Source organism: Harpia harpyja, chromosome 9, assembly GCF_026419915.1.
Source record: "Harpia harpyja isolate bHarHar1 chromosome 9, bHarHar1 primary haplotype, whole genome shotgun sequence".
Taxonomy (NCBI): Eukaryota; Metazoa; Chordata; class Aves; order Accipitriformes; family Accipitridae; genus Harpia; species Harpia harpyja.
In genome coordinates, this window is record NC_068948.1 from 32,706,251 (window position 1) to 32,728,900 (window position 22,650).

Here is a 22,650-nt window from a genome sequence, read left to right on the forward strand (position 1 = left end):
AGGAGCTAAGACTGACCATGTGTGACAAAGCAAAAGGCTATATTCAGTGGAGTGCATGGAAGGCATCTCTTCAGTTGATCAGTCATGCTTCTGAAGAAATTGATTCATAACTGTGACTACTATCACACCTAAGACACAGTCAAGATTCTTGTATTTAGCTGGGCTATTGTGCCTGAAAATAAAGCCACTATGTCTTTCAGAAAATGACTTCTTCCTAATACCCTGACCTTTAAAACAGAAACTGTAAAATATATGTTTTCAAGACCTCTATATCTCTTTATTTCTACAAAAAAACCCAGGCGTTTTCCACCATATTAATGTACAGGTTTCATAGGTTCTCCAAAAAAGTATTCAACTTATGAATGAACAAGAATTATAATTAGAGCTACAAACTCCATATGTTTGTAAATATCACAATAAAATTTTAAAGCAACACACTTTTAGGCAAGATTAGAAACAACTTCTGCTGTGGTTGAATTTTGTTTTCAGAAGTATCTAGTCGTTTTATATGTTTAAATGCATCACTTCAGAAGGGGAAAAGCTTCCAAATCTGTGTTTGGAAGTAAAAGTAATCAGAATCTTGATAATAAATTAATTAGTCAGGTCTTTTCTATTTTAGTCAAGAAAACCATCTCTAGCTATGTCTGCACCAGCTCTTACTAATACTTTGGCTCAGCCCCAGGAAGACCCACAGATTGTATGTGAAGTTCTAAATATGATTAATAGCTACAAGAAATATTGAAAGTAGCTGTCTGTAATAGATGCAAGATTGAGGTATTTTATCATGTGCCTAGATTGCATTTACTATACATGTTTTTTATGACAGCCCATGTTTGCTGATCTCCCTACCTGCATGGTGCTTCATCCTCTTCCAAAAAGATAGTGTGATTTAGACTGGCAGTTCGCCAGCATTCTTTCTTTATGCTACCCTCTCTTCCTCTTTTCACTTCCTCCACAAAAGACTGAAAATCATCCTGAAAAGAAATGCAAATTAGAAAAGAAGCTTGATGACATATCTTGGATATTCTCTCTTTATGGTACTGGGTATTATATTCTACATAGATGCTGTTGTCTGTGTGTATTCAGTTTTGTTTCAGTAGACATCTTTAATTCATGTTTTTCTTATCCTTTTAGAGGGTCGCTGAAAACCTTTGTTCATACAGTGCATCTATTACAGAAACAGACTGATCTAGGATCCTTGCCTGTGGCTGATGTATTATACAGGTTTGTAGTGCCTTTTCTAATTGTAGCACTTTTACATCAGGTCTGAAAATGTGTAAGTGCATTTTCAGATAAATGGCTTTAAATGTGATGAAAAGGCTTTAGAGTTATTGAAAGCTCTAGGAAAGATCGAAATTTAGTCAATTGCAGAAGGAAGACATTAGAAAGTCAAATATAAAAGGATCTACTAATTGTTTTTTGGGTGTTAAGTTTTTATTTTTTTAATTAAATATTGATGATTCCTTTAAGTGGCTTATGAACTCTGACAGAGAATAATCAGTTAAAATATATCTTCATCCTAACTTTTGATTTAGCTAGTTTTTGCTATCACTGTTCTCTATGCATCTTATTTTATTTTCTGCTTAAAGGTTGTTGCTTTTGGAGGGAGGACCTGGATCACCCTCTTGTTTGCTTGGAGGAAAGCATATAGTGTCTTGGGGCTTTGAAGACATGTTACCTGCACCTGATGCCAACAGTAGTTCCAGCAGTGAAAATAAAGGTGAATTATTTCATGACTGTCAACATGAGCAGGGGAGGACAAGATGCTTTTAGTGGTTATAATTGTTTAAAAATTCATGTAAAGCGTTAGAGTTGGAAGGGATTTCTCCCTTCTGTTGGAATTAATGTAAAAGCAAGTATAGTACATATCTAATAACTGAAAGCTGAAGGGTTTAGAAGGACCATCTGCAGAGAGAACTGGGCATCACAGGAGTGTCTCGAAGCCTGATACGTAATGAGAGGGGGAGGGCAGCAACTGTCTGGGCACTTTGTTGTCTTAGCTTGTAAGTTCAAAACTGAAGTTTTGAAAACATGGACCTGATTTACACAAGTACTAAATTGTTTACATTGTTTGGCTTGTCATACCTATTCTCTTTAAGTTAATCTAACTAGATATGTAAATGATTTGTTTGCTTTTTTTATTGGGGATCAGGTAGAAAAAATTATCCTGTTTTATATTAAAATTAAGAGGCTAAATCTTAAGTCTAGTGTGTTAATGATAGTATGGCATATCATTTTTTTAAAGTACAAGATAATGGGGTTCAGAAAAGCATTACTTTTTGGTTGCTGAAGATCAGGTGCTATTTTAAATTGTGTAGTAGTCAGGTTGTAGGAAACCATCAAAAGCAGTAGATACAGTGACCCTCCCTGACTTCAGTGGGAATTTTGCAGAGAGGTCAAACTGAGTTTGGATATTATCCACTTTAGTTAGTCTTTCAGTAAGCGTAATTTTTTTTTCCCTGTGCAGTATCACTGTATTCAGTAGCTATCACTGGCAGAGCATGTTTATTTTTAGAAGTACAAGTTCATTGCTTTTTTTTTTCTTCCCCTTTTCCTATTCTACTTTTGTTTCTGTTTTGTATGGGGTTTTTTTTATGCTTTGTCTTGTATTTCTTTCCCTGAATTAGTTCTCAGTTTTTACTGCTTTGTTTGCTTACTATTTTTGCACTAAATGAGAGAGTTCGTATTGCTTTAGAAATATTAGTTGAAGCTTTGATGACATCTCATTAAATTTAGTGCAAGCCATAGGAATTTACAAGTCTGAGTTGTCATTTTAGGCTATCTGCAAATTTAATGTAGACATGTATATTTTGAAGAGGTTTTCTTGCTGTGAGAGTGACTAGATGTGGGTTTTGGTTTTTTTTTTTTTTTTTTTTTTCCTTTCCCTAGCTGACTGTTCAGATTCTGTGAACTTAAATAGGTTGACTGGACTGGTTTATTGACATCCCTGTTACAAGGCTTTGCCTTGTGCGTCCCATCTTGATTGTTAATAATTACTACTTTGTGAGTGACACAGCTGTATTTGAAATACATTTTGTCTTCATTTATGGTGTTCAGAGGTGAAAGGGTCTGTTTACTAGCTTTAAGAGAAGCACAGAGTTGTACCAGAAATTAGATCAAGGCTCAATATTAGATTATTTCTTCCCCACAAACAGTATGTTAAATCAGCGGTCATGAGCAAAAAGGCTTGCATAGTCATAAGGCTTGCTTGTATTTTATCTTGCTGCCAGTTCTGAGTTCTGAACAGCATTACCTGTTGCAAGAACAGAAGAGAATGGTCTTCTGCTCCTTTGCGTCATTCTGAAGGCATTTAATAGCAAATACTCAAGTTGTTTTTAATTTAAGTAAAGGAATTTTCCACTTGAAATAAGTTTGGTTGAATAGTTCTGTGTTCCTAAGCATGGTTGTGTATGCTAGTCTAGTTCCTACTATATTTATAGTTTTGAATAGTGTGCAGAAAAAGCAAGTTCAAACTTACTGGTTTTTTTTTTTACAGCAGCTTGGGCCATAATACCCAAAGACAGGTCTTTAACACTGAAATAAGAACACAACACAGGAAAAAGAAATTATTCAGAAATGCATGATGTACATTTGAATCATGAAAAAACAGTGCTAATGTCATTTATTATCTCAAAAGAGAAGCTGAGTGACTAGCACCTAATTCTTGTTATTTGGCAACAGCAGATTTAAATAGCCCTAGTATTCGTGTGAGTGAGTTAGGCGTAGTCTAGGCACCTCTGTAAGGCTTGAAAGAAATGTAAAGAAGCTACTGTAAAAAGAATGGACTTTGACTATGTTACAGTAGCTCTTAGAACACTGAATAATAAATTCAGCATTAAAAAAATGGTTCTGACCCATTGGTAACGACCTGTCATGAGCATCTGTTGGTTTTCAGTTGCTGTGGTAGCTACCACAGGAGTGTAAAGACCATGGAGAATTTCCAGTTTTGTATGTTACAGAGGAGGTCTGCTCTATTCTTTCTTCCTGATTCAGATGCAGACTTAGGGCGCTGTCTTGCAGCAGATGGGCTCTATCTTTATACAACTAATTCAGTGGGCAGAGGAATAAGCAAATTAGGATCTGGATTGCATGGTACTTTGCGGTAAGTGACAGTTGAATATTTGCTATTCTGCAGATCTGTTTAAAAAAAAGTTATTGTTTTGGTAAACCTCTCTCATGTTAAGTGTGACAAGACTAGAGCATATTATGCATTTTCATTAAATGCTATTTTAATGTTTTGGTTTTCTCATCTGAAACTCTTCTTGAGTACTTTTTCTCTAGAACTGTAGAATAATTTAGGTTGAAAGGGACCTCTGGAGGCCATTTAGTCCAACCTCCTGCAAAGAGGTATACTAGAAGAATAGCTAGTATTTTAGATTTTATTTTATTTTTTTAATGTGTAATAAGTTGGTTTATTATTTGCTGAGAGGGATATACTATAGACTAGTCTTGTGACTTTTTTATATTTATAGTTGTACGATTGCTGAATTTGTAAGTATTTGTTTTCTAAGTGTCATTCATTATATAAATTAGTGCAGATGTGACTCACTGTACCTTCTTGCTGCTTTATTGCTTGAAGTCATGAGGCTTCTTTATGCTTTTAAGTCTTTTACAGTCAGAATTGTTGCCTTACGCCCACTTGAATTTAAGTTCAGTCAAAGTTCAAGAATGTGGTTGCGAGTTGTTCTTAGAAAAGCAAGAAAATAGCATGGGGTTTTAAAGAGTTTAATATACTGCTTTTTTTGCCAGAGGTTTTGTGTACTGCCGTAATGAGGAGCTGGAGACTGGGTGGGTTGCTTTTGGCAACAGCAAACTTCTTCATCGGCCCGTCTCTTTTGATAATAAGCCTCACTCCCTTTTCCAGGTTGTGGATCAGCATACCCTTCAGGTAAAAGGAATAGTTCATTGCAGTTATAGTAGAGTAAGAAAATGTTCTTAATTAATCACAATAATTTCTAGCTTTAATAAGTTTTGTCCTTGAAGTTTCTTCTTTTTACTTTGTGAAACTGCCTTTTTATAAACCCCCATTGAAAGCATTGCATGATAGAACTTGTAAGTTATGTTATAGATATTACTTTGTTTCTGTGTTAAAGTGTGTATATGTATGCATGTATATGTATGTGTCTGTATATACACGTATAGAGGTGTATACAGACTTACACTGTACTTACAGTACATGTGTGATGTACTCATTGTACATGTAATTATGATAGTATTGTAAGAGCTAAAATATAGTATGGTCACATTATAAAACAATCAAACAATAGCAAAATGGACTTTTGACTTAAACTGAAAACATAATCTTCCTGAACAGCTCATTATTATTCTACTGTAACAAAATTCAGGTATTGTTTCTGATCTAATTGTGTTTTGTAGATATACAACTGTCATCCTTTGTAAAAATGGATAGTTGGTTTACTCTGGGTTTTTTCCTGCCATGGTTTTAAGGATGGATGCACATTTATGTCCAGTGTGTTTCCTGAAACTAAGAATGTTTGGATTACCCTTTTCTTCCAAAGTTTCAAGTAATGTTTCGGAGAAGTTGCAGAAAGTAGATAACTCTTTAGCATGTATATTTTCCTTATGGTATTGTGGGTATGCTTGCAGTCATTAGAGAGGAGATGATCCTTTTATTTTTAGATATGTTAAGTGTTTAGATATGTAAGCTGTTCTATACCCAGCAAGTCCATTTGGCAAACTTTATAGAATAGCTCTTTGTAATAAATAAATGTAATAGTACTATTATATCCAATAATAAGCCTCTTACAGACTAACTGCGCTTGATCTTAATTTATTTATTTATTTTTAAGTACACTGTTAATAATCATAACAGACTTCAAAATGAGAACTGTTAAGATGCTCTCCTTCTCGTAGGTATGTCAAATAATCCCAATGCCAGTAAATCACTTCCCAGTTGGCAGTACTATGACTACCGTGCATCTTTCTTCAGATGGCACATATTTCTACTGGATTTGGTCTCCTGCAAGCCTCAATGAAAAAACACCAAAAGGCCACTCTGTCTTTATGGATATTTTTGAACTTATAGTAAGCAAATTATGTGTTTTCTATGACTCTGGGGTTGGTAGCATGACTACTGCTTAATTAAATATTAGCATTTTCAGTTCAGCGTATTAGGTTTGAATATTGATATGTGTAATCTGAATAGCTGTTTGTAATGTGTTTATGAAATAACTTTTAACAGAACAGAAGGTGTATTGTTCAGCTCTATGTTCAGAGGATGTATGACTGTCATACTGCAGCAGTATGAGTTGTCTTGTAAAACATATTTTATTATAATTGGCAATTAAGTTTTATGCTGGGACAGTAATTCAATGTATTAGGATTTAAAGCATTGTTTACTGTGGATCCGCTTCATTGTGTTAAAAGCCAATCAGGTCCCACAAGTTACAAATACAATTGTTTTGTCTACACTCCATTTTATAGCCTAAAATGGTTTTTATGTTGTATGACAGTCATTGGTTTTAGTATAAAAAGAAATGCATTTCAAAATATTAAGTCTAGAGAAATGTATCAGTAGTTTGAACTCCCTTTACTCTCAGTGGCTTATATATGTGTATGTATATATACATATATATGCTTGCATTTCTATATGTGCATGTATTTTAATTTTACAATGAAGCACCTCAGTCTAAAATTTATTCATTTATATAGCAGAGTTTACAGCAATTCATAGACCTCTAGTATTGATAATTGAAATTGTATGAAGATTTAGTTTTGATGGAGTACTTTGGATGCAATGTCTGTGTATCTGCTTAGCAGTTGCTGTACAACAGCTGTACTTAGTGGGATGATGGAGCTAGAAGTGGTAGGCTATAGTAGTACAACTTATGGAAAATGCCTAACGCTGTAAATCAGATCTTACTTTCATTAAGAGATCCATTCTTTAATGACACGTCCCCTGAAGATTACGATCTAAGAAAATCATTGCTTACACTTTCTGGCTGGCAAATGATTTAAAGGCCTCTTTTTACAAAACTTGCCAGTGAAACATCATTAAGAATACAGGGAGGTTAAATATTTTTAAGTAGAGTTCCATGAATAAACTTAAGATTATGACAAGCAGTCTGTCTTTGAGGGCAGACAAAATAGAAGATACTATATTGAACCACAAAGTCGCAAACAAAACAAATACTCATCTGTCTAGCTTTTATAACACCTTTTTTGTTAGAAATTCTGCCAGCAGGGTTTAAGTTTGTATCCCTACTTGATATATTATATTGTTCAATTTTACTGTTCAGTTAGGGTAATCTGTCTCCTATGGATTTCAATATCTAAAAGTATTTTTTTCCCTCCATTTTAATAGGTTGAAAATGGTGTATGTATAGCAAATCCTCTACAGGAACGAATTATATTAATGAGAAAAGAAGGTGAATCTGCAAAGAGTATAAATGAGATGCTTCTGAGTAGGCTGTCTAGGTATAGAGCCTCCCCGTCAGCAACATTGGCTGCTCTCACTGGCTCTACAATCTCCAATACATTGAAAGAGGACCAAGCAGGTCAGAAGAGGTTTTACTGACTCTCAGTAATTTTTCGTGCTTTTAGTTCCAGTAGTTACTAACCTCTTAGGACATGTAACAAAACAAAACAAAAAAGCATGCATTTTTTTTTCCAAAATAAGTGTTTGAGAAAAAAAAAAAGATAGATATATATATGTAGTATTTGCTTAATGCTTGAATGATGAGTTCCTTTCCTAAATTAAGCATTGATTGTGAGAAAAGTTTAAGAATTAAAAACGCGAAGAATACTTGCAGCACCCTTTTTTCCCCATGTATTCAATTGTAGGACTGGTTTATGCCACATTTGATCAAACTGATAATTGCATTTCTCTGCTGGCAGTTCAACTGGGCTTCTAATTGTTATGTAAAAATGGACTGCAGTTTAGAAAATGAAACTATTGTTTCACAAGTAAGTTGAATATTATAAATTGGAGGTAATTTTGCTTTTTTGAGGTAATTTGCACAATGTTTGGGTATTCTTTTATGGGCTTGCTGAAACTACCCAAGTTAATTAGGGAATCTTTAATGAACAGCATTGGTGGCTTTCAGGATGATCTGGAGCTTTGTAAGATTTGTCTTAAGATTTTGTTTGGTTTATCCTGAATTAATTCTCTTCTTCCTTCATATGTACATGAGTTTTCCTTCTTCAATTTTAAACAATTACAGGCATTTCCATAAAAATAAATTATACAGGAAATAGATATGCTTACAGGGAAATGGGCAAAGAATAGCTTGAAGAGCTATTTTGAAGGCTGTGTTTTGCCAGTTAACAACTAGAGTGCTACAGAAGACGGAGAAGTGGTTATTCTTGGATAATTCTTTAGTCAGTGCTCAGAAAAGTGTTGATCAGCTGTGACAGGAGCTAGATCATTATGACTGTATGCATTTCATGTGGAGCAGGAGAACTTAAAATAGTAAATGCGTAGTGAATCTCAAACGATCTCTTCATGTTAAAAGATTATTTGGCTCTGAGATACTGCTTTCAATATGTTTATCACCATGTAATTCTTAAAGCAGTTTTGTTTATACTTAAATTTTAGGCTCCTAATTTTCCTGGTTTGGAAACTAGAGATTGCCGTCTTTTTTTTAATTGTTCTCTTTAATTAAATAACCTGTGAAACTGTTTGTATCTTTCTGGGGATTGAAGCTGATTGTGTGGGAATATGAGGCCACCCCTATATACAACTTCTTAAAGCAACTTTGAAATGCTGCAAAATGTAGCTTAAATGAATTTCCATATTGATTTATTTGAAGCCCTAAATAGAAATCTGCCTTGTTTGCTGCCTTTTATTGTGAGTTTTTAATGTTATGAAGAAATATATGTTTGTGTTATATTTTTCTGTTGAATATTTCAGCTGCAAACACTAGCTGTGGGCTGCCACTGAAAATGTTAAGGAAGACTCCAATATACACATGTGGAACGTACTTGGTGATGTTGGTCCCACCTCCAGGTGGATCAGGCAGTTCTGCAACACGCTCGCTCTTTGGAGGAACAAGTGCTTTGTCATCTTTAAAAAGTAAGTCAGGTACATTTGTGGCAGATTTTAAGACCTTGGTTTTCTGAAATACAATAAACTTCTCAGAAATTTATCGGAGACTTTTTTCTGTGTAGTTCTTGCTTCAAGCTTGGTGTTCAATATTTCGGATGGGCAGTTCACAAGCCGAGCAGATCTCATTGATGCTGCAGGAAGTTCACTTGGACGTGGTGCTCTAGTTCCAGGACTTGGTAAGAAGTAGATCTCTTTTCTGGGAATATTTCAGAACTAGACATGTTCAACACTTAGATTCTAAATAATCTATCTGGATCTTAATTTGCAGTAAGCAATTCTGCAGTTGGTGGAGTTTCATTTCTATGGTGAAAATTTGTAAATTTAACATTTTTGAAAGTTCAGAATTCCCTGAAGGAATTTCCGGTATTTTGCTTTTGCAGTTTCAGCTGCACACAAGCTCAAGAAAAGTGTTTTCTGTAGCAGAAAAGAGTCTTGAAAAGTCTGATATTTATACCCTGCTTATGCTGTAAGGTGCTACAAAGTTCTGAGTATCTTATCTCTATATTTGAAAATAAACAAACGCCTCTTAGCTGGAAAGACTTTGTAGGTATTTCTGATTTCCCTATCACTTTGTGACTGAAACTTCATGAGTGCTTTCTTCAGGACTCTTTTTTTTTTTTTTTTTTTTTTTTTTTCTTTTAACCCTGCTTGGTATAATAAAATAATCTTTTGAACAGTGTCCATGCTACTTAAACACTGCATATCACTGCTAGCGTTTTAACAAGCAGTGGTTTTATGTTGCCTAAAAATGAAAGTATGTCTTAAAAATGTTTGAGATAAATAGCTTTAAATAATATTCTCAATACTAGGATGCATGAATAAGTATAATTTTATGTTAACCTGTTGGCTACTGTTACTGGAGATTAAACTCGGTCATTTGAAACATGTAGACAAATAGGTAATTTTTGAATTTTTAAAGTACGGTAAATGCCTCTGTCATAGAACAGATGCGCCTATAATCCACTCATCCCTTTCCTTTTACTGTTTTGGACCTGCTTGTGTTTGTAGGCTTTAAGCTTTTGAGGAGATGAGTCTCTAAGCTTAAAATTTTTTTTTAACAGTTGTACCATGCAAACTCTCAGTTTTATTAAAGCTACTATGTTTTAAAGGCCTTGTGGTAAAAACAAGTTCTAAGGTGCTTAATTGTCAATAGCTGTAGCAAAATAAATTTGAGACTTTTCCCCTCTACTTTTCCTAGAAGTTACTAGTATCTGATGCCAGACTTGAGTATTTTTGGTTTATGCACTGTGGCAATGTGTGGTAAGTTTGTGGAGGAATGATACAGATTATGTACTTGTAAATACTCCAGTGCTCATTATTTATCTGAAACGCATGCTGTTATACATGTACTTGAAACATCAAAAGGGATGTGCATTTGCTTCATTCCTTTGTTAAGAAATCTCCTTTTAATGTTTTTCATTGCAATGCATTGTTACTAAATTGCTGTCACATGACAGAGAACTTTTAAAGCAAATAATTTGGATTTATATCCGCTACAAAAATACTTTAGTCTGGTTTTCGAACAAACGTTCTAAAATTTGGTGTGCAAAATATTTTCCTTTTCTTAGGTGCCTGTTATGATACTATGAATAACATGATATGGACATGCTCTAATGATTATATTGATCAGTGGTGTAATCCCGGGAACCAGGCATTCCATTGTGTCTGTCAGAGACTGGGAGTGAGTCATGTCATTACAGAGCCCAAAGGTGAGGTAAACCTACAAGTCAGCATTTTATACAAAGTGGAAGTGAAATGTGTGATTATCATAGAGTAAATACACAGAAACTACCTCCTGAAATTTTCTATTAAACATTGAGTTCATTCTTGAAAAGTTGTTCATAAATATTCGTCATGGTTTATCTTTGCTTTAAGAGAGGAAAAAGCGAGACATATGTGGAAGTTTCCAGATTCTTCCTACCTTTAGCACATTAAAAAAGTGATGTGGGTAATTCTTTTGTTTATCACGTGGGCAGGTGTCCTGAAGTTAGAGATGATGATGATGATATTTTGCATTCTAGAAGCAAATGCTAATGCTATGGTCTGTGTTTATAGACAGCATTTGAACTGCTTTTCTTCTTCTAGGGGATGCAACAACCACAAATGAGGTTATTAACCAGTTACTGCACCATGTTGGTGCCATGTGTATCCACCAACTCAACCTGCTTGCAGCCAGCAACAATCTTCCCATAACAAATTTTTTGGGCAAGCAACATCCAATTGAAGCACATCATCTCAGCAGTATTTGTGACATTATGGAAAAAGCTATGGTGAATGGAGATACATGTATAATACGCTGCATCCTTGTTGTCTTTCAGGTACAAGGGCATTTTAAATGTACTATGCAATAAACACACACACAGAAAAAAGTTGCTTTAGCATACAGGCAACCACTTGATTTTATTAGTTGGGGTTTTTTTCCCCTCCATTGCATTCAATTTAATGGAGATTGACTTAGCAGTGGCTTTGCAGTATCTTACACACCCATTCAAGAGTCCTAATTTAAATGTAAGTGTAATTGCTACCTTTATAGATTAAAATAAAATCCAGAGAGGTTGCTTCCTTCTTTCTTTCTTTTTTTGTTTTTCCTTTTTTTTTTTATCCAAAGTCAGTTTCTGACTCTGAGATTTCTAGTGACCTAGACAACTAGTTTGAGAAACTGACTGCAGAAAAAGAGTTAATGTGAACAATGTTTAAGTTTTTAATATTGTTGTGTTTAATTTTTCTTAGGTGGTTTTTAAATTTTTCTTCAGCCCACAAACTGAAAGAAACAGAGATATTGTTAGAAGGTCTGGCCTATTACTTTGGCAGTTACTGATGGCACCAAGGGATCAGATTTGCTCTGAAATTCAGAAGGAGGTTTGTCTGGCTATTAGGTAAATATCCGTTTTGTCAAATTAAACTTAACTTAGATTTTAGATTATTTGAAAATGTTGTAACAGATGAACATTCAAATTGTATTCAGCTGTTTAATTTTAAATTAATATGATAAAATTTAGGTTGACATAGTATGATAAAATTATTATGATTTATATCTGTGGAAGAAAGGAAATACAATGTGTTTGTCATGATGACAGTGAAATAACAGTAATTACTTTCCATACTTTTCATTTGTTGCTTTTTATTGGCTTTCTTTAGGTTTTTTTAATGTTTATTATAATACAGCTGCTATTCAAGCAAAGTCTTCTGCATTTCAGTGATGGCTAGAATGTCTTCCACATTTAGCTTATATAGTTTATTGGAGTTCTGGAATGGGCAAAGCTAATGTTGTGAGCTGTTATACCTGTGTTTCAAGTGACAGTACTGAAATCCTCCTAAACGAAAAGAATATAATGGAAAGCAGTACGAATAATACTTGAGGAATGCTGTAAGACTGAAGGCCCAGGGAAAAACACGAGCACAGTAGTAAGACTGTCTTGAGAAAGTCAGGTTTATGTTTAGAAAACAGGAATCTATTTTGGTAGAAGGGTGGGCATTATGTCTCTGGGCTGGTATACCAGGTCATCAAACACTTAAACAGGATGGTTGCTTTAGCTCCACCATCACATTAGCTACTGCATCTCTTGAATCTGATGCTGTGTAATTTCCTTTCTCCGGCTTGTCAAAATAGCAGAATGACTAAGTACAGGGAAGCAAGGAAAAAGTGTGATTGCGTATCACAAAAACGAGATAATGTAAATCTCAAGGACAAAGAATGCTGTCTCAAACGTCCTAAGTACAAATAATCTGCTTTCAAGTGCGAAGTGCTCCAAAGGTTGAGAACAAAATCTTCTGAAGATCAACCTGCATTTTTTTTGTGTGAATCATGACATTCCAAATTTCAGTGGTTTTATGCAACTCTGTGAGTGAAGAAGAATAGTGTATCTTAGTATGATTAGCTAGCATTTTCAGGATCTTGCTTTTTGACAGGGGAAAGTGTATCCTGTCAACTGTATGGACAGCTGCTGCATTTTTCCCTTGTTTAACCCTATAGCCTCCAATGACTTGTAAAAAAATCAGAGGTGGGGATTAGGCAATATCTCCTTCTTTCTGTTTTTTCATTAGGGGATTCTGATACCAATGGAAACCTCAAACTTAGCTTACAATGTATAACTTTTCCTGATGTTTGTATTGCAAGTTGGTCAGCATGAGCCAGAGGGAGGGAAGCTGCAGTAATCTCTGCTTCAATGTGAAGCTGAAAAACGTATCAGTTTTCTTTTCTATGTGAGTGTTACTGAAAAAGAAAAGGGAAAAAGAAAAGAAGTCTGCATAATAGTTTCAACACTTCAGATAGTCACAAAGTACTCCTTTTAAGTTATTGTGATCTTTCTATCTTGATGTGGTAATTCATGTAGAAAGGATGAAGTTCATCACAAGTTAGAGGGGAAAAATATCTCCACAAGGAGTGTTTATGTGTAGCTGTGTTGTTTCCAAAATGCTAGTTCTAGAATCTCCTGTGTAGCTGAAACTAAGACTTCTACAAGGAGCCAGTCTGTAATAAGTATAAAACTGTAACAGTAGTGACTTCTTGATTAGTCTCTTGCATTTTCCGTTGTTCTTATCACAGATAAGTCACAGCTCTTACCCTATCACCAGAGTTGAGTCATTTTCTAAGCCATTATCCATTTTTTTCTGACATCTGTCTGTTTCTTGAAAAAATGATTGTGCCATCATATATACAAGTGACTAATGTGGAGTTTCTCAGAGGGAAGCAAATAGCTCTTGAAGAAGCTTTGGGACCTAAACAGTAAAAAAACAGTTGGTTACAAGAGACTTCTGGAGAAATCAGCTACGTATTTTATGACTAATATAAATGTTAAAATATAGACAATGCCTTTCGAAGTTGGAAGAAGCTATTGCATAGTATCTGACGTAACATTTAGAGCGACTAAGCTGAGATTCTGTGATGCCATTTTTCACGTGTCCATTGAAATTATTTTGTTCACTTTTAAATACGTTAAGTAATACATGGTTTTATTTTTTCTTTAGCTCTGGTTTAAATATCCTGTATCCTGGGGAAGCAGAAATCAATAATTTATTGAAATTGGTCTTAACTGAAGGTGAGAATGTCTTATTGACATGTGAGAGTGTGGGGTTTTTTCTAATTGAATACAAAAAGTGAAAATACTTCTCAACCTCTGGAGAGAGAACAGTTCAGAATATTGAGCACTAGTCTGTTTTAAACCCATCCTATTCTAGGAAATTATGGAATGCTTCAAATTCTGAAACTGCCTTCTGAATGGCTACATGGTCAATCTATGTAAGGTGTAGAAAAGGAAAATTTTTCTCAATCAGGCAGCTGTTTGAAATTGAAAAGCATTAAAGTTCTGTTTTGTCACTATTAGTAATGTTTCTTGTCCAGGTTGTATTTTAGAACACCTAGTTAGCAGTTAATGTTACCCATGGCAGTTACACAGTAACCAGAGGTAACTTTAGTCCTTAGTGAAAGAGTCATAATCTACTTGCATTCACCATGAAATGGGAGTCTGGACTTAGAAGCAGCTGATGCACAGTAATTTGTTACTTTGTAGGAACATGTTTGTGTGTCAAAGTCTTTGGAGTTTAAAACAATGCTATGTGCAGAGGAAGTTTCAACAGCCTGTAATATTTACAGGGAATTGGGTTACGTTGTAAATATACTAATTTCTGAGAAGTAGCATATATTAAGCAAGATATCTGAAGAAATAAAAATTAATTCTATAAAATGCTGTTTTGCAAAAGTTTTTGCATTCCATTTTAGGAGAGAGAAATAGTGGTCTCTCTCAACTTCGCGACGTTATCCTGACTAATTTAGCTGAACAGCTTCAGAACAACAGATTCGGAAGTGAAGATGATGATCATTATAGGTAAAATGCAACGATATGCTCCCCCTCCTCCCCTTTTATAACGTAGGTTTCTTATATGCTCCCCCTCCTCCCCTTTTATAATATATGTTTCTGTTATTTGCTTTAGGTAAACTTGCATAAAATTCTGCTGAAATTGCTTGTTACCTTACTGGCAGTGTGAGCTGAAATACTATCTTTGTGTCCATAGTGGGTAGAATTTCACTAGGACAAGGGAGAGAGGTTTGACATTTTAGGGGAAACTTTGGAGACTTCTGTACGCTGAGTTAGTTTTGGATTCCCTGCTACTTACCATGTATATGGTAAATGTGGATGATAATTCATAAGTACAATGTTATGACATTGCTCTCCATATCACTATGTTAGGTGACTTTTCAGCAGTAAAACTGTCAATCTCAAGTACCTGTTCAAGTTGGGAGGAGTCTTTTTTTTTAGGAGTCATTAGAAGTCATAGATTTATATCAGCACAGAGCAGGAAGTCACTGGTAATGTGTTGCATTGATTGTTGTTCAACATTTCAGGCTTGATTTTCTTTGTGTCTGAATCTCTGAAGTTGAACAGATACTTGGTTTGGTTTCACATAATTTATGATAAAACTTGCAGAGATTTTTGAGACGAGCTATACAAAATACACCATAATTAGGCTATTAACATTTTACATCTTTCTTGCATTTTTTTGAAGACTAAATGATGAGCTGTTGCACTACATTCTCAAGATTGTTGTCCGAGAATCTTGTGTCTTAATCACCAAGTGCCAAACTGTATCTAAAGATGATTTTCAAAGGCTTCTTTCAACTGTGCCTGTAAGTAAAATGTATTTTGATAAAAGTATATTTGCCTTTGGCTCTTTTCCTCCTTAAATCCGTCGTCTTCACTGAAAGTGTAGAGGTGAAACTTTTATAGTTGTATGTCTTAACAAATACAGGAAAAGAATGTCTTGTTTATGCTGTGCAGGGAAGGAAGAAACAATTTCTTACAGCAAAGTAAATTGTACAGTAATGCCAAACCAGGTTTATATGTGGATGTATTTTCCAATTGCTCTGATAGCTGTTTCAATTTAAAGGAATTTTGTTTATCTCAATCTTCAAAGCATTACAACTTCAACAAAATAAACTCTTTCTACAGTTGCGAATAATGATTCATACAAGCAGAAAGGATTATCATTTACAGACAAAAATGAGTGAAAGTTGACATTATTTAATGGTAAAAGTATGCACAGATGTTTTTAGCAGGATCAGCTCCCTGATCTAGTTGATGGCGAAGGCAGGTGAGCTTGCATGCAAACACTGGGGAGGGGACAGGAAGTCATGGCCTGTGCTGCAGGAGGATCGGAAAGGAGTAGTAGCATGGAACCATCACCTTCAGGAATGTGAACTAAATTTAGCTCTATGGTGGCATTATCTTCTAAGAATTAATTAATGTTACAGTAGTTGAATATTACTATAATGTTACATACTTGAATAAAATGGTACTGCTTCTTTATGTGTTTTGCAAGTTATTTCACAAAATTCAGTGTTTTGCAACCAGCTCCTTCACTTAAGTATGTATTAACAAGCTTGCATTAAATCAGCAAAAAAAAATTTCTGTTCAAGGGAAATTATTTTTTGCTTTTGCTTGTCCTCTCCCTCAACTTTTTTCGTCTTTTATATTTCAAAGTACAAGGATTGCCTGTATCAAGGTTGGTTAAAGAGTTTAGATAATGTAAAGTGTACTTATTTATGTTAAAGGCTGCATCTTCGTGTTTGCGGTATCTGATGGCTGTACAGAACCACCTCCTCAGTAACACTATTTTGATTAAACCTGATGAAAATGATGACAGTGACAGCTCCTTGCAGGGAGAGACATTGAAGGTACAGGTAAACACCAAGTTTTATTCTAGTATGGTTCTCTACAGTCAGTGTTCCTGTGACACCTCTTGTTTCTGCAATGCATTCTACTAACGCTGTTTTGTTGGTTCTTCTTGTCTTGATATAGTTAAATTACTGTAGACATTTTTTTCTTGTTCTCCAGCTAAAGTGTGCAATTGTTTTGTGTTCAGTGTTCCAGCTTGGGCTCTATGTTATCAGTGAGAGCAGACACTCCTCTTCCTAAATATACATATAATGTGGTTTAAAATGTATTTTAATTAGTATGCTAGTAAGAAAATTCATGTGCCAAGAATCCTTTTTGGACACACTACCCCCACACACACACTTTCTCTTCTCCAAATTACTTAAGTAGTCCTTGAAAATATATTTTTCAGATTTAAATAGGAAAGGATTTTCTTGTTTGCCTTACCTGGCTTCTGCTTTGTTGCAGTTTTAACTAATAAAGCTTATGTAGAACCACCTACATCTGTTGTCTGAAATAGAGTGAGTAATGTTTGTGGCAAGGAAACTGTTAGAGGACAAGTTTTGTGGACAGTGGTTGTTTAGTTGGTATGAGGTTTATTAAAATGGTGTCATTTCATATTACTGCTGGAATAGTCTTGAATGAACTCCATAGAAGCCAGATTTGTCCTAGCATGCAGACTGTCTCGTGTCAGTAGTTTTTGTAACAGTAGCAATTCTTCTATAATGATATTGACTTCTGAATTTCTGGTATTGTTTAAGCTGGTTTTGTCTGCTACTCTTTGAGACTTTGTGTGCTTGTAATCTGCTGCAGTTGAAAGTTATTTGTTCACGCTCATTAAGTAAATGCTAAATATTGTAGTACTTTTCTTGTCTCACTATTCACCCATGTTTTCATTGTTCAGTTTCTCTCTCTACAGTGATCCTCATACCTGCTATTCTGTCACCAATGCTGTACCTTGGCTGGCTAACAGCTCGCTCTCCTGTGCTGGACTTGGGGATTCCTTCCCTCTAGAAACTGGATGTGCATCCTGTAAAATATGCACCTAGTTTCTCCCAGCACTTTGGGGCTTAGCATTAATCAAATTTAAGTCTTGGATGAATCTACTGCTGCAGGCCTGCCAGGTCACATTATCATTATTTTAATTTGGAAATCCATCGTTTTGTTCTGTTGTCCTTTTTTTTGTATTCTCTAAGAATTTAAGTATCCTGTAACTCTTTTTGTACCTAGGAGCTAAAGACCAGCATTTTGTCTCTTGCTACACAAATTTTGACAGGATGTGATGAAGTCTTAGAAATGCTGCAACAAGTCACTACAGCACTAATAAACAGTGACATTTCTGATAGAGAGCAAAGGTAAGACAAATATGAGTATGCTAACTTGAAAACAGTAAACTGTTGCTTTTTGTGGCTTATTGTACAAGCACAGCGTTACTTATTCTTTATAATTTCATACTTGAACTTTGAATGTATAGGAGCTATTTCTTACTATAGCATTTGCTTAGCGCTCATCTCTTGAAGAATTTATAATCAGACTCTCCATGTCAGTACTACTAGCTTGATAATCTATAGAAACTTCAAATTGGTAAGGTTTTAGTGAGTTACAATGGTATTTATAAGCAGGGTAACTGGAAACAGACTGTAGTCAGTCAGCTGGGAATATTCCTGTAAGCTAGGGCAATTTTTTTATTTTTAAATTCCTGACTATTACATCTCTAGTAGCTGGACTAGATATTTTATCCATGACAAGTCTTGGATGTTGTTATGATATCCTGCATGTTTCATCAGATAGCATCACCTTGCCCTTCCCTGTCTCCCCTCCACTTAAAAATATATGTCAGGAATGGGATGTAGACAAACGCTGTGAACCTTTTCTCTCATTAAACAAACACCTCCCTCTCCCAGTTGTGTTTCAGGTTTCAGTTTCTACGCTTTTCTGTGCCTGCAAGATTAGGTTTTTTTATTGACAATACACAATTGCTTTAAGATGTTTTCAGATGGGTTTCATGCTCAAATATATTTTTGTAGATACAGATTGTTTTAAAGTACTTTGAGCTACGTGTGCTAGGAGCCTGATATACATACTGAACGAATACATTTGTCTTTGATGTGGACTTTCATCCCATGCCCATGGGAGCTTATAGTTTTCTAAGTAATTATTAAACTCTTGATTTACCGTCTTCTGGTCTGTCATTGTTTAGTAAAAATTGACAGCAAAGACTAGGACGCTAACACTTTGAAGAAATTATAATGTTTGCAAGATACTAAAATTTTGTTGTGTTTTTTTAAATATAATGCAAGTGTTCTCTGCTGAATTTTGAATTGCTGACTTACGCAGTCTGTTACAAGATTAAACAGATGACTAAAAATAGTAGTGATACTCTATGAAAATAGTTGTTACTATGTAAACCTTGACTCTCCCTACAGATTAAAAGGCCTGGAGCAAATTACGAAGGCCACTATGCTTGGTCATCTGCTTCCTGTCCTACTGACATCTCTGATGCATCCAAATTTGCAAACTCTAACTATGGCTGATGCCTTGATGCCTCAGCTGGTGCAGCTGGTTCTTTACACAAGTCAGGTAGGGTCTTTGTGTCAGCAGTTGTCTGCAAAGGGAAAGACATGTGGCATGCATATTCTAAAATGCTGTAGGTCTTGGTCAACTTTCTGCAGTTAGTGATCCACAGATCATAGTTTAAGAATTGCTCAACAGCTACAAAAGCTGATAATGCTGAATATTAAATTTGACTTGGTACAACAGCTGCTAAGTAGTGATTTATTGTCAATAACAACATACAGTGTGATTGTTAATATATTTCAATAACAAGATCTTAAAATGATTACTGTTTGCACGTTTCTAACACTGTATATTTTGTGCCACAGACTGCACTGCTGCTTAAAACTCAGTCTCCAGTTTTCTCAGAACTGAACAGTTCCCCCAGTGGTGCATCAGAACAGAAAGGGAAACTGTTACCTGATGAGAGGTGATTTTCTTTACATTTCGCTGTTTTCATGGGATAAAATATCTTAACTGTAATGTTCATTTGACCATTGCTATGGGATAAATCTTAAAGCAGCAATTTTTTAACATTTTTTTTTATTTAAGGCAAAGCTGTAATGGTTTGTAAGGCTGTCTTAGAGATATATAAGCCTTTACGAAAGGCAATTCTAAAATTTTTCTGCATATAGAATTAAATGATTAATTTCTTCAGGTTGTTTGCACAGGGTATGGTTTGTTTTATTTTTTCCCTCACTCCAAGCATTAGGAATTAATTCTAAGTGTTCCTTTTACAATAAATTAGGCTAAGGGAGACCATCATGAGAAAATGTAAATTGCTCTAGCAGCATGAGATACAGTATTAAAACCATTGGAAAGATATTAAATGGTTTCATTTACATAGAGCAAAACAACCATTTTAAGTTCTGCATTTAAATCCAGTGTCTCAGCTCAAAGTTACACAGCTTCTGCTTAGAAATAGTGATAATGTGTAATTTACTGTGTGAAAACTCAGAAGAATTTATTTTCAATCCTCCTCCAAATTATAAGCTTCAGTGATATATTAGACGTATTGTTTTATGACAGTATAATCTGTTTTGGGTGCGATTGCAGGAGGGAAGGTTTCTTTATGCTACCAATCATGTGTTAGAATCCATATATAGTACCATTTACTTTTTTTATGGTGCTACTGTAGCTTGCTTACCATAATTTGGAAATTGGAAAGCATAGGAAGAAGTTCAGACTTTACAGGTTAGAGACTGGCATAGTTATTTCTAATGTACAGAGTTCATGCTATATAAGTTCTGCATATTCCCTCGATACAGTTATGCCTAAAGTGAGGAGTCAATACTTTGTGTAGCTAAGTATCAATACTGAGAGGTGATTTTAAGTACTTTGTAGTTTGATGTCTGAATACATAGTAGAAATCTGTGTGTTGAATTTTAAGACTAATTTTTCACTCTAATTTCAGAATGCTGGAAGAGAAGGAAGAACCAGGTTTTCTTACGGGTTTGAAGATTCCTGCTCCCTGGGCTGCGGGGAAGACTGTAGAAACAGTTCATCCTGTCAGGGATAACTATAAATTTAAAGAAACTGTACATATTCCAGGAGCTCGCTGTTTATATCTTAGATTTGACAACAGATGTTCTTCACAATATGATTACGATAAGGTAAGCAAGGGCCAATTCAGAAATACTTTCTTTTCTATATATTTCCAGCAGCAGCACTTCCCATTTTCATCTTTTCTGCCCCTTGTCTTTCATGGCGCCTTATTTTGAGTGATCAGGATAATGTGGGAGGTTTTTATTGATAGGAGCTTGTTAGTGTACACTGTAATGTCACAGTCTACTTACTTCAAGGCTGTAAAGTACAGGGATGCAGAGAGGTTATTTCTTGTGTGGCACAAGTGTGAATAACTTCAAAAGAATTCTTGAATTTCATCTTACAACTAGACTTAGCTTAATGATAGAAAATGTACAAAGAGTTGTTGACATGAAAAGGTAGGAAGATGAAGATAAATGGTTTGTGTTTAATTTCTATTATTCTTGAAGAAACAACCCAAAAAGAATATATGCTTAATTCTTCTTGTGTATTGTTTCAGTACATAATATCCAGTGATTGTTTCAGTGTTTAAAACCTATCAGTTGTGAGGATCTTTTGTTAAGAGTTAAGCTCTGTAATAAGGAAGTTTCCTCAAAAGATATTGGAAGTAGTGGTAGTTATGAAATAGGGAAAATATAGTAGACTCCAGAGGGATGGGGTTTTGGGGGGAGGGGGGTTGTTTTGTCCCGTCCCGTGTCCGTGTGTCCCCCCCGTCCCCCTCCCCCTGAAATTCATACCAACTCTTCCATTTTCTAAGTTCATTTCATGATGGTTCAGACTGTCAAAGTTTGACTTCCTTCTCATTTTTGCTGTTGTTCTGTTTTCCTTCTCAAATTTTAATCTACCTACCTACTTTGTAGCTTTGTAGATCAGCCCAGTTTGTTTAAACTGGGCAGAACTGGAAAGGTTACTTTTTTTTTTTCCCCCCGATGATAAATGGCTTGTTTACATGGATTAATATGAACAAGTATTTTCAATTTCAAGAACACAACTAATAGCACTTATTTACTTTGTATAATCAGAGGGCTACTTGTGCTGCTTACTAATTGTTGCCATATATTCTTCAACATAGAGCAAGTCCTGTGATGCTCACTCCCATTAGTTAATAAGTGTCTTAATATTAAAATGTCTCCCATTACTGGTTAAACTCCTACAGAAAACTGTGGGCCTCATCATGTTCTCACTGAAGTCACTGACAAAATACTAACTTTGGGAGCAGGATCAATCCGTTTATTAGTAGAGAGGCAGTATGTTCTAGTTAGCTCAGCATGAGGACTGGAAGTTAGGATTTTTCCTGATTTCTGCTCCCAGTTCCGCTGCTGACTTGCTGTGTGACCGCGGGGGCAAGTCACTCAATTTCCTCTCTGCCTCAGTTTCCCCATCTGTAAAATGGGGATAATAATACTTGCCACCTCACCTCACAGGGCTGTTGTGAGGATTTGTTAATGTTGATAAAGCGCTTTGAAGATATAAAGCGCGGTGTAAGTGCTAAGTATTATTATTATTATTAGATTTTCTTGTTTTTCTCTTACAGTCTAACAGTGTATTTTATGTTTTGAAGTTGGTGATCTATGCTGGTCCTAACACAAACAGTAGGAAGGTTGCTGAGTATGGAGGCAATACACTGGGATATGGCAGCCGTAGTGTCTTAGGAACTGGTTGGCCGAAAGACTTAGTAAAGGTACAGTATTATAATCCAACAATATTTCACACAGAAAAATCCCCCTTGGAAACCATGTCGAGTCCATTTTAACCCTTATAGCAATAAAGTGCAAGCTTTTAAGTGTATGGTTATCCATGATGAGATCACTTAAGTGGGCTTTTATGTCCTTG

General features: G+C 35.2%; 1 protein-coding gene across 4 annotated transcripts in view; it reads left to right on the plus strand.

Moving 5' to 3' along the window:
* The window catches only part of HECTD4 (HECT domain E3 ubiquitin protein ligase 4), a 78,498-nt gene that overhangs the window by 14,326 nt on the left and 41,522 nt on the right, over window positions 1-22,650 (plus strand). The window contains exons 3-22 of one of the 4 annotated variants that reach the window (XM_052796720.1): window positions 1,135-1,224; window positions 1,590-1,720; window positions 3,994-4,102; window positions 4,750-4,888; window positions 5,875-6,045; window positions 7,325-7,517; window positions 8,873-9,034; window positions 9,130-9,243; window positions 10,636-10,776; window positions 11,153-11,385; window positions 11,798-11,943; window positions 14,036-14,106; window positions 14,787-14,892; window positions 15,572-15,692; window positions 16,617-16,745; window positions 17,950-18,074; window positions 19,146-19,299; window positions 19,602-19,702; window positions 20,687-20,885; window positions 22,352-22,498. In XM_052796720.1, coding sequence (XP_052652680.1) covers window positions 1,135-1,224; window positions 1,590-1,720; window positions 3,994-4,102; window positions 4,750-4,888; window positions 5,875-6,045; window positions 7,325-7,517; window positions 8,873-9,034; window positions 9,130-9,243; window positions 10,636-10,776; window positions 11,153-11,385; window positions 11,798-11,943; window positions 14,036-14,106; window positions 14,787-14,892; window positions 15,572-15,692; window positions 16,617-16,745; window positions 17,950-18,074; window positions 19,146-19,299; window positions 19,602-19,702; window positions 20,687-20,885; window positions 22,352-22,498 — 2,782 coding nt within the window. The remainder of the gene's footprint in view (window positions 1-1,134; window positions 1,225-1,589; window positions 1,721-3,993; window positions 4,103-4,749; window positions 4,889-5,874; window positions 6,046-7,324; window positions 7,518-8,872; window positions 9,035-9,129; window positions 9,244-10,635; window positions 10,777-11,152; window positions 11,386-11,797; window positions 11,944-14,035; window positions 14,107-14,786; window positions 14,893-15,571; window positions 15,693-16,616; window positions 16,746-17,949; window positions 18,075-19,145; window positions 19,300-19,601; window positions 19,703-20,686; window positions 20,886-22,351; window positions 22,499-22,650) is intronic. The other 3 variants (XM_052796722.1, XM_052796721.1, XM_052796723.1) reach the window with 3 other exon arrangements.